This window comes from Propithecus coquereli, unplaced genomic scaffold (genome assembly GCF_000956105.1).
Source record: "Propithecus coquereli isolate 6110/MARCELLA unplaced genomic scaffold, Pcoq_1.0 Scaffold228, whole genome shotgun sequence".
Taxonomy (NCBI): domain Eukaryota; kingdom Metazoa; phylum Chordata; class Mammalia; order Primates; family Indriidae; genus Propithecus; species Propithecus coquereli.
In genome coordinates, this window is record NW_012147819.1 from 3,489,254 (window position 1) to 3,501,643 (window position 12,390).

General features: G+C 35.4%; 1 protein-coding gene across 1 annotated transcript in view; it reads left to right on the forward strand.

Moving 5' to 3' along the window:
- The window catches only part of GUCY1B3 (guanylate cyclase 1, soluble, beta 3), a 31,851-nt gene extending 25,807 nt beyond the window's left edge, over positions 1–6,044 (forward strand). The window contains exons 5-9 of the mRNA XM_012645228.1: positions 2,186–2,563; positions 3,577–3,717; positions 4,224–4,378; positions 4,730–4,856; positions 6,007–6,044. Coding sequence (XP_012500682.1) covers positions 2,186–2,563; positions 3,577–3,717; positions 4,224–4,378; positions 4,730–4,856; positions 6,007–6,030 — 825 coding nt within the window. The 3' untranslated portion in view covers positions 6,031–6,044. The remainder of the gene's footprint in view (positions 1–2,185; positions 2,564–3,576; positions 3,718–4,223; positions 4,379–4,729; positions 4,857–6,006) is intronic.
- Positions 6,045–12,390: the final 6,346 nt, after the last annotated feature.

The window sequence follows — 12,390 nt, forward strand, 5'->3', positions numbered from 1 at the left end:
ACAAGAGTTATGTCTTAACCACCTTCAATATGGCAGGGGCTGGCCAGGTGCAAAGGGTTACTCTGAACAATGAACTTAGAATTGACTGTCATATATTTTTAAAAGTCTTTTATTGGACCCTAAATTATTTTAGGGCTTGGAAGATATGAATCTGATGTCATCTGTAATAATGATAATTACATCTGTAATGACATACAGTAGCAAAGATATCAAAATATAAAATGATTATTTTTCCATGAATGGTAGATTAAATTGTGAAATATTAGGCAAATAACTTTAATGATAATACTTCGTTTTCAAATACTGAATTTATTAACAAATAAATACATATCATGCATACTACTTGGCCTTGCTTCCATATACTAATTAAAAGCACTAAATCACTGACATTCATAAGAGATTTTACCCAGGTTCTTGTGTGACACCATTTTTTAATGTTTATATAATAGGAAGCTATGTTTTTAGAGAATTGAACTGATCTGCTTTACTTCGCATAAGAACTGTTAGTATTTCCCTGACTTGAACACCCAGATTGGTGACAGCATCACTTTCTATACTTCTCTTGCATTGATACACGTGTAGCTGCCCATGGATGGATGCTGTGCACACAAGTAAACACGCCCATTAACTTGATTAATAGCATGACTGAAATAGAGAATGCCATTTAAATACCTGTCTTTATCTATAGCTTTTTAATTCACATGTCTTGGCCTTTGTATAATGAAGCTAAAAGTTGTGTTTATTTCCTTCGACACCACTTTAGTTTCCTCACGGTCCTAAACTGCACCCAGTTTAATCTATCCAGTCAATTTGCAAATTTCAGAAATTACATGGGGGCCGGTAGCTCAAATTCTTCCATTGCTTGAGAAATAACTGAGAGTGTGTAGTTATTGATACACAGTACAACTTCATTCATGAAAAATTATACATTTTATGGAGCTTGTAAGATGTTGGGACTAAGGTTCAAGGTCAAATGAGTTTGTAGGTTTGAGTTACTGAATATCCTGCTCTGGCTGTTAATATATTAGAAAACCACCTAGGTTGCATTTTTTGTGTTGTGACTCAATTAGCTAGTATCTACATTCATGATAAACAGATAACTAACCAATACTATAAAGAATGCACACTTTAAATTTTGAAAATATTCATATATTCTGTACTGAAAAAGTTCTTAATTCACTTTTTTCCCTAAATTGTCAGCTTAAGCAGAGTGTTCTCTTCCTAGACCAGGAGTCCAAAATTGGAGTTGTTGGGAGTAGAACAATGCTCTTGTCTTGAAGATGAGTAGCTGATAAGCACTTACCACAGAACTATTCCTTTATTTTGATTCCCCAAGCTGGATTTGACTCTCTGAAACTGTTTGTACTATTTAGTGTTATTGTGCTTCAAGAACTCTTATATTATTTTTTAGATTATTAGATTTAGAATTAGATTTTTATAGATATTTGGTTTTCAAGGTCATTTAATTAGAAACCATTTACTATTTACTACTAATTTTCTTTAAATAGTTCTACTGTTCACACTTAATATTCAAATATAGCATTAACATTTTATAAATCATTCTGTTTAAAAGTCAAAAATCAAAGACTGGAGAAATTCCACCATGGCTAGAAACGACACTGAGAGCTCAGCTCCATTTTGCCCGCTGAAACTTCCCACAGTGTGCCCTTGCGCTTTAGGGAAGAAAAAGGCAAGAGGCCTCATTTGTTCCTCTGAGTCTTCCCATAGGCCTGGTTTCTGCTTCTGTACCTCTAAATTCATCAGTTCTCCTTCTCCTCCAGTGCGCTTGCCACATCTGTCCTCTTAGCATGATCCCTGATGCCACTGTGGGAGTCTCAGTTTTACGTATAGAAATAAAATATTTTCTCATCTAAACCAATTTTCACTTGTCTTATCAGTTTCTTTTATGGAGGAGTGAGTCATGAATGACACTGGAGAAAGATCCTGCTGCTTCTAATATTACTTTCCAAAAATTGAGATAAATTTCTTCTTTTTGAGAGGTAAACATGGTCCTGGTGTTGGGCTATGCATATGACATTTTAAGTGCTGGTAATGACAGCCTTCATCCTGTGAATAGCATAATAGCAGGGTCAGAATACAGGACTATAAGTGAAAACTTTGATATTCTATCACCAGGTCTCTTTCTTTGCTTGTATTAATAAATATGGCTAATATTTGATGCCAGTGTCCTATCAGAGGGTGTCCTATCAGAATCCAGGCTTTTACTGTGCAAATGACACTGGTGCTCTATGAAAGGGACAGCAGAAATGCTAAAGGCATTCCCAGCAGGTCTTACAGTGGCGCTCTCCTAATCCTGCCAAACAGATTGCTGTATTCTGTCCTGCCTCCGTCCGTTGCCAATGAGCTGCGACATAAGCGTCCTGTGCCTGCCAAAAGATATGACAATGTGACCATCCTCTTCAGTGGCATTGTGGGCTTCAACGCTTTCTGTAGCAAGCACGCATCTGGAGAAGGGGCCATGAAGATTGTCAACCTTCTCAACGACCTCTACACCAGATTTGACACACTGACGGATTCTCGGAAAAATCCATTTGTTTATAAGGCAAGTCCTCATGATAGCTGCTGCAGTGCTCTTCAGAGTCTGGTTTTCTGAATGTCCCCTCCAGAGGCACTGCTATCACAGTTCTGCCTCCAGCACTGCAGCCCCGGTACAGTAAACCTCCGTGTATTCAGTGTTTACCATTTTCTTAAATAATTGCCTCTTGTTATAAAACTTTCTCTTTCTTGTAACCAAAGGAATGTTTCATGGAGTGGGTGATCGCCTGCTTAAAATGAAATGTTTAGCAGCTTATTTGCAATTAGGCTAACAAATCTGTGCAGGGTGTTTATCACATTTACTATAAACATAGCATTCGTTTTAGTGCTCTGCAAGAGACATTTTTACTGAAATACATAAATGCTTTACACAGTAAAGAAGTCAAGGGGCATGAGAAGGGTACTGGGGACTGAGGTTTGCTTTTAGATAACATCAACTTGAAGATAAATGTTTATTACGCATTTCTGCCCTTTGTTTCAATTAGAAACAAATATTGGAAAAATGAAGTCAGTGGAATATTGCTTCATAAAGGCAAGAATGTTAACTAAACCATCCCTGGGCATCTGGGGTACTGTAATTCCACAAGGACTATTTATTTTATAGTCGATTTCTGAGATACAATGTAGCACTTGGTAAGCACATCATAAAAATAAATGGTTAATGACCATGATAAATCACTGAACTTCAAGTCACTGTTTCAGGGACAAATAAGGTAAAAAATTATTCTACTGAATTATAAGGGGATCTGAGGTGGGAAAGTAATTGCTTACTGGAGGAAAAATAATTCAGTGTCTGTACCCGCTTATAATCAAAGACCCCAAGTACTATGCATGTTATTACAAGGTTTCATTTTGTTGGAGTTGAATATATTAAAATTTTAAGAGAATTAAGGGGGAGGGGAATTCAGGGACTTTAAAGGTGCTGATAGCCCTGGGAAATTTTTTTTTTTATTAGGGTAGCAAATGAAACAGTCATTTTTATGCTAACCAAAGAACATCTAAATATATGTAATATGTTAGGTGGAGACTGTTGGTGACAAGTATATGACAGTGAGTGGTTTACCAGAGCCATGCATCCACCATGCACGATCCATCTGCCACCTGGCCTTGGACATGATGGAAATTGCTGGCCAGGTTCAAGTTGATGGTGAATCTGTTCAGGTTAGTAAATAAAGTAAATGTTATAATAGCAGTAGTAGACCATTGTGGACAAGTGAATCTATTCTTGACCAGGAAATTGTTAGTATGTACAAAGAAAAGCATCTTGACGGCAAAGACTGCACTATTTTATTGAGTCCGTTGTATTACATTCTTTCACAGATATGAGAAATTTTTCTACTTGTTTGCGATTATCTAATTTGTCCCATGTACTGGAAGTCATGAGGATGAAATAAAACCTCCTGTACCTTCTGGTTTATTTTTTAAAATCTCTTTTCTATGTGTCATGTAAGTTACCAGATTTACATCATTGAGATATTCAGACTTCAAATGTTTCTCTTAGGAGACAGAGGTTTTGTGAAGGTTTTTGAAGTTGTAGCATGCTTGGAGTTCTTACACAGAATCCTTATGATTTTAGATGATGGTTCTACATTGTTCTATAATACAAAGTAAGCAATATTTGTGTGTTAATGACTGAAGTTATTGAAACAAAGCTTTGATTTCTACAGATAACAATAGGGATACACACTGGAGAGGTAGTTACAGGTGTCATAGGACAGCGGATGCCTCGATATTGTCTTTTTGGAAATACCGTGAACCTCACAAGCAGAACGGAAACCACAGGAGAAAAGGGAAAAATAAATGTGTCTGAATATACATATAGGTAAGAGAAAATGTCTTGGTATTTACTGATTTTCAGACAAAATGGCTCTTCGCTTATGGTTTAACTGTCTGAGTGATTTTGTTATCTTTAAACGGTTATCACCTCCACTGTCTTCCCTTGCTTAGGATTGTTTATTTTTTATTTAAGAAGATTGTGTCATTTCCATTTTAAATTATTTCCCACCATACTTGGAATTCCTGATATAATCATTGTTACTACAACCTTGAGCTACCTTTCAGTACAACTTCAGCATGTGTTCTTGCTATCTATCTCAATTTATAACTTGGATACATTTCACCTTCTCCAAACAGCCTTTGCATACTTCTCTTCCTACTCCCACCTGTCTTTTAGATGTCTTATGTCTTCAGAAAATTCAGATCCACAATTCCATTTGGAGCACAGAGGCCCAGTATCTATGAAGGGCAAAAAAGAACCAATGCAAGTTTGGTTTCTGTCCAGAAAAAATACAGGAACAGAGGTATGACTAATCAGAGTGTAATTCTCATTTTTAAAACAGAGTATAAATATGGGATGCTAAATCGTAATCACTGAAAATGTGTTTCATTTGAAAAGAATTCTTGCTTACAGAAATTAATGTTTCAGTAAAGCAGCGGAAATAACTGAAACATTAATGAGCTGGTTCAAACAATAAACACTTTTTAGGGGATACTTTATGGTTACCGGCTTTTGTCCTCTAGCAAAATTAAAACCAAAGCACTAGATTGAAAGGCCTGTTCTTTTGTTCTTCCCCTGTAATCTGTCTCAGACACGACTGAGGTTATGTGGGCTGTGAGGGGACTCCCTTGGCCCCTATCCTTGGCCCCTAAGCTAGTTCTGAGATCACCATCATGGCCAAGAGGGCTGCGGCTCATGGGAAATTTCTCAACCATGAAGTTTAAGATCCTTCTAAGGGACAGGATATCTCCCTGTGGAGTGTTTGGGGATTTTGGGAAATCCTATGACCTGGTCCCTTGTGTGTTTCTCCTAGAGAGATGAGGGATTCGTAATTTGTCAGAATCTAATTAATTCCTTAGGGAAGTTTTAGGTTCTTGCTGGTACTTTGGTTGCATTCCAGCCAGAACCATGTGCTAGAATGGACTTAGAACATCACATCCAAACTGGAATCATACCACTGACAGTAACATTGTACACACTAAGGTCATGCCTAGTCTTTTCCTACTCATAATGTGTTGTACCAGAAGCAAGTTTGACACTTTGTTCCCCTGTAGATGGATTGGTTCTTCAGGGTGGTGAGACTACATGATTATATTTCATTTCATGTACGCATACATTCCCTAAAAATGCTTTTAGAGTATAACAAGTCCTAAAGGGAATGGAATGTCAAGTTTTAAAATATTTATCTTCTTTTAGTTGGTTTTATTTTAAATAATTTACCTATGGGGTTGGCATGTTTACTGATGTTCTTCTGATAAACCAAACTATACCTCGAGTGTTGGTTGTCCTAGTTAGGTGGCTCAGTTTTTCCCAGAATTATGGTGGGAATAATTTATAGAAACTGCAGATGTGAACGAAGATTACACTCTTATAGAGAGAAAAATACATTTAGGGGATATTACAAGCTTTATTGTCACTGCAAATCAATCCCTTATTTCTTCCACTTTGTTAAGGAAACAAAGCTGCCTGATAACTGACTCTGGGATTGTGCAATGGAGACAACGGTAATCTCCTAACACAAGCCAAGCCCAGGAGCAGTTTTTCCCTCTGGATACAGATTTTACTTTGTCCTTGTCGATTATCCCAAGCCTTTTTCCTAGGTATATCTCTCACTATCCATTATTAAACTTTAGCTCTGCTTTCGATTATTTTTAAGGTTTTAGTATATTATATAAAGTTTGGCTTTTGATGTGAATGATGTGAGCTTCTTGTGTCTTAAAATCTACTATGAGCATTGCCTGATGTGGTCATCTGCAAGTAGTAGGCACCCAATAACTATTTGTTGAATTTAATTCAATGAAACTGAACAGTATTTGGCCATGTGTATATATGTCATGGTTTACCAAATCTGTTTAGTACTCCATATATATGTATATGTATATTTTAATGACTATAATATGTAACAAAGTTTATATCATGTGGGTATATATCATTGTAGAAATCATTTTCTAAAGGAGTGAATTCTAAGTTTTAGGAAAAAAATGAAATTTATTTTCAGACTCCCAAAATAAGAATTAATATGCCACGCTATGAAAATAGTGACTATTTTGAAGTATGCTATTCCCTTTGGGGATATAGAATACTCATTTCTGTTGTTAAAGTATTTGGTTGCTCATTCAAATCATATGGCAATTATACTTCTTCTAAAAATGCCATCATTTGTGTTGTATCCCTTGTATTAAATCTCATTAACCACATGCAGCTGTTACAGAAAGCTGCGCTGTTTCACACTGAGCTATTCCATTAGCTCGGGCTAAATGTTAGGGGCTCTAACCATATCCAAGAATAAAGCTGGAAACATACTGCTGGGATACTTCTGTTAGAACATTCTTGGCCTTTTATTTCCAGAAATGAGCTTCCTTTTCTTAGCTTTGAAGAATGTGATTATATCCAACATCATGTTCAGAAAAATTAGTTTAATTTCAACATATAGTGCATTACCATTGGAATAATTGGCCTCTGGTTCTTAAATGTATCTGATAATTTATTAATATATATCTTTATAAAATAGAGTGCAACTACTTTTGTGTAAAAATGTTTGTCTTTAAATTTAGTATTTCCTATCAGCATATCAATATATGTATAAATGTTCCATGTTAATGTGTAAAAGAATCGGCAATAAATTATTTTTTCCACTTGTCTCTACACAGTTTTTATTTCAATAAAAATATTAACATTATTATTTGCTATTTTATTAATGCCTTTTCATAAATTAATTTTGATTTGCTACCGTTAGAAATTTTTAATGGTTCCTCTTACACATACTAAATGCTGTTTTTCTTTAGTACCAACAAAGTAATGGGAAAAAAAGGCTGGACCTGGAAGGGAGAAAGCACAGTTAAATGTGAAATGTCATCCCCTTACTTAAAGAGCCCTCAATCTTTTAGGGGTGACACATGTGTACACATAATGAAAATATGTAATATTTGTGACGATGAAACATTGAAGATACAGAAATAAAACTCAGAGAATGAGTAACTAGAGAGAAGGGGGAGAAGTGGGAATAGTTTTTCTGCTTGTTTTTAGGGGAAATTCTGAGAGACTCAAAAACTATAGTGACACTGCCATCTTCCCAGAATCCTACATGTATTTCTTGAGCATCTACTTGTGGCAGACACTGGGTATTTGGGATATATCAACGAACAAAACATCTCTGCCTTCGAAGACATTGCATTCCCATTTTTACATCTTGAATGTTCTTAAAAGTCTACTTTATTCTGCCTAAACTCTCCCAGTTCAGGCACTCATCATCTCTAACCTGAACCATTACAAGATCTTTCTTATAAATCTGTCTACTTCCTATCTTTTTATTTTATTTCAGACTATTACAGGGGTACAAATGTTTTGGTTACATAAATTGCTTTTGTACATTTTGAGACAAAGTTATAAGTGTGCCAATCACCCAGATAGTGTGCATTGTACCCATTAGGTGTGAATTTACTCATCCCTTTCTCCTCCTCCCCCCTGCTTGATTTCCGATGAGTTTTATTTTCATATATGCAAATAAGTGTTCCTCAATTAGATCCAATTTAATGGTGACTACATGTGGTGTTTGTTTTTCCATTCTTGTGATACTTCACTTAGAAGAATGGTCTCCAATTCCATCCAGTTTAATACAAGAGGTATTAGTTCACCATTTTTTTATGGCTGAGTAATACTCCATAGTATACCTATACCACATTTTATTAATCCACCCATGTATTGATGGACACTTGGGCTGTTTCCACATCTTCGCAATTGTGAATTGTGCTGCTATAAACATTTGGGTGCAGGTGTATTTTTTATAAAAGATCCTTTTTTCCTTTGGGTAAATACCAAGTAGTGGGATTTTTGGATCAAATGGTAGGTCTACTTAAAAGTAGAGCCTTCCCCCTTTATTCTAAACTCTCAAGATTCCTGCCACAGTGCTCTTCCACAAATCCAAATTGCTTTCTGGCCTAAAATCACTTACATGCAATTCATTGTCTATACACGCTAGCAAAGCATAGACAAATCGTCAATTTTATCAGCTTCCTTGGCTAGTTGCTACCTTTGTAATCTTATACCGTGCTCTGTCAGGAATGCTCCCTACCCATGCTCTGCTGCAAACTTATTTCTCTTTAAGACTCAGCTCATTATCCTCTTATTGGAGGCTTCCCTGAGTCTCTTTAGCAAGTTTCACTTCCCCTATTGTCCTGCAATACTTAAAACAGTTAGCATGTTATCTGCTATAAATATATAAACATATATATGTATTTCCTTATTAGGCTTTAAGTTTATTAAGAGTAAAACGGTTCCTCTTTCTCTAGATATCCCTCGAACCTTCCACAAAATAGACACTTGATAAGTATTTGTTGAGTGAAGGAATGGAGGGAGTAGTCTGTTAGAGTCATGGGGCTAGAAACCAGATTTGAAGGGAATGAGGAATAATAAATGAGATTGGAGAAAAGAAGAGGCAAAAAAGGGTTAAAATGCCTCTATTAAATTTGTGCTTGGAGAAAATCATGGTGTCATTGGTGTAGGGGCTGATTTAGAGGGAAGGAGCTTGGGCATGAGGGCGGAGTTAGAGGGCTATTGTGCTTTGTGCACGGGCCTGTTTTAAGGTGATGGCAAGGCCGGAGGCCAATTGAAGAGTGATCACAGTTCACTATTAAAGGTAAATAATTACTTAGGGCTAAGGAGGGTGGTGAGGAGAAGGTCAGAGCCTAGGAGAAGTCTTCTGGCTTGGTTAGTGTATAGATGGTGGTTCCATTGAACAGGGTGGAGGATGTAGAAGGTTAACTGACCTTAGGAGAAAGGCAGTAAGAATAATATTAGACATAAGTTTGAAGTTCTTGTGAATGCATTTAAAAGAGAAATGACTATTCTTTCTTTCTAGGTTGCATCAATGTGGTAGAAAGAATAAAATTTTCTTTTTCAGGTTGGGCCAACCTAGTTTGAATTTCCAAATGACATGTGACTAGCTCTCTGATTTTGGTAAAGCCATCTAAGTTTTTTGTTATTTACTTCTTTCATTGTAAAAACAGGGATTATAATAACAACTCACTAAAGTTGTTGGCAGATCTAATTGAAATATGAAGTGATCAGAGGAGTTGTAACTTTGGCTTGCCTTTTTAGAAGAACCAGAAAGATAATCTAAGAAATGCAAATTTGTGAATTATGGATAACAGATACTGGTAAAACTAAATCATGGACAGCACATGGCATGAAAAAACAAGAGACTCAACAAGAAAAACCATTGAACACATTTTAACTTTGCTGAACCTTGAAACAAACCCAATGAAAACTGCCAAAAAATTAGAACCAAATGTTAGGAAAAGATTGCAGTTTATCAGTTTGAATTGAAGAGATATGTACATGTTTTTAATTAAATACCAATTTAAATACATATATTTCAGAACTAATTCATTAATTCATTACTTCATTTGGTTTAAATCTATATTTGATTTGCCAAATGACATGTTCTGTTTTCTCTGTCATTGAGGGGAGAAAATAATTTCTTGTTTGCTTACCTGTAGGTTTCTGGTTGTTTTTTTGTTTGTTTGTTTGTTTTTTTTGCTGCTGTCACTAATGGTTTTTAGAAGCTCTAGAGGGCAGCAGAGAATGCTCTTTGGAACTGAAGTTTGGAAAAGAACAGGGAAGGACACAGGTTCTTTCCTAATAGAGTTCACCATGTTGGCTCCCAACCGACTGTCACTTTCTGTGTGTAACCTTAAATTCACTCCTACTCTCCCTCAGGTTCAAAGGAATGCCATAAAAAATAATTATTTCTACCCATTATGACCATTTGTATAGCATGAAATCTATTCACACATATCTTGTTCATAAATTTCACCCAAATAGTTCCTGCTAATTCTATAGGAAGCAGTATAAATTTGCTAAAACAAGCAATTTGTAATAGAAGCAATAGTTTTGTTCAGTAGTATTATAAGCAAACTAAATTGCATCTAGTTTGTGTTAAAAGTCGATGAGTACAAATAAGAAAGTACTGTTTATTTATAACGATGAAATTGGAAAAACCCTTATTTTGCATTAATGAAAAAATGCATTTGTGATTCTTCCTTACTGCTTTTTCTGTTACTATATTGTAGGGGAGAAATATAGTGTAGATTAACAAAACAATAAGACAAAACACAGAGAATCAAGTCCAGTTCTGGCAAGGAAACACTGGCCTTCACAAGTCACGTGACTTCTTAGAAGAACTCAGTTTCCTAATCTGTGTAAAAGGAGTGGGTCGAAATGTTATCCAAGGTTAATTACTACTCCAAAATTGCATCATTTCTTTGGTAAAAAATTCGACACATTTGTGCTGTGACTTTGGCCTGGCCCTTTTGAGAGTATAATCTAAAGTTTTGGCTATACTAACTTTAACAATTTAGGAACATTGAGTAGATCAACTGAGGGATTTGAAAGGTAACTTTTAAAAAATGAATAAATCTGAGGCAAACACATTGTGAAGAGTTTTGACTCCAAGCTAAAATCAACTGACTAGATCCTGATTAGTACATGAGTATTAATGTATGTGTCTCTATTAAACATGTGCTCTATATTTAATTATGTTAGCTAAATTTAAATTCTTCAATAAAGAGTTATATTTTTGATTACATAAAAATAAGGGAAGAAACAATATCTCTGTTTCAATTACTACCTTCTAATTCACACAGTGACTGTGGTTCAGTCTATTCAAAATAGGGCTTAAACAGCAAATCTCATCATCATACTTTTGAATAGAAAATGACTTCTTAAAAATTAAAAGTAGGAGGCGTCAGTGAGTGCTACATACAGGTTGTATTTGCTTTTATTATTAGTGAAATTTATTCTCTGTTTTGTAAAGTGGTGATCACCGTTGCCTACCAAGCAGTTTTAGATCATCAGGGAGAGAAGAGTCACGTAAAAGTAAAGTATTAACTTACAAAACACTTTTAAAAAATCTATAAATACTGTCCCTTTAGTGGTTTTCTGCATCATATGAAAAAAATTCAATATAATTTACATATATCCATGAATATCATATAATCATAAAGTTCTGGATAACCACAGCCCCTACACTTGACATTGTGATTGCATATAGTCATGAACATATTAGTACAAATAACATAACCAAAGAGATTTTGTTTATTTTTTGTAAAAATCATTACAGTGTAAAGCACGAGTGAAACCAGCTAGTAATTCCTCTGCTCTGGGGCAACTGATATTCTGAATGGGCGTGGGCAGGCTAGTCCATGGGGAGTTTGTGTCCTGCAACCTGAGACAAGGTGAGGGCAGAGCCTGTAAAGTCTCAGGAAATATGCAGATTTCAAATTGAGGATCTGACAGGAAAGCCTAGTGGCCTGTCCGCAGAATCCAGTAGCTTGGAGAGTTAGAGATAGAAAGGATTTGGGGGTTAAGTGTGTTCAGTGTTCAAAGCCTGCTGGCAGGGTGCCAGTTTATGTGTGCAATGATGTTTTTGGCACATGTTTAATGATTTTATACCCTGAGTTGTAAGTATAGAGCAGGATAGTAAATGATGGTTGTAATTTCTTGATATACAGTGTATTAGTATAACTATTGTTTCCTCCAAAGCACAATATTTTTTAAGTTGTTTTTAGAAAACTGCAAGGTTAGTCTCTATCAGCATGATCTAACAGAAATACAAGGAGTGATAAAAATGTAAGTCACATATGACATTAAATTTTTAAATTTAAGAATTGCTAGTAGCCACACTTCAAAAAGTAGAAAGAAATCAGTGAAATTGATTTTAATAATATGCTTTATTTAACCCAGTATAAGCAAAATATCATTTCAACATGTAATTCATTTAAAATCGTTAGTTAGATATTTTACATTCTTTATTGTACGCCAAGTCTTTTTTTTTTTTA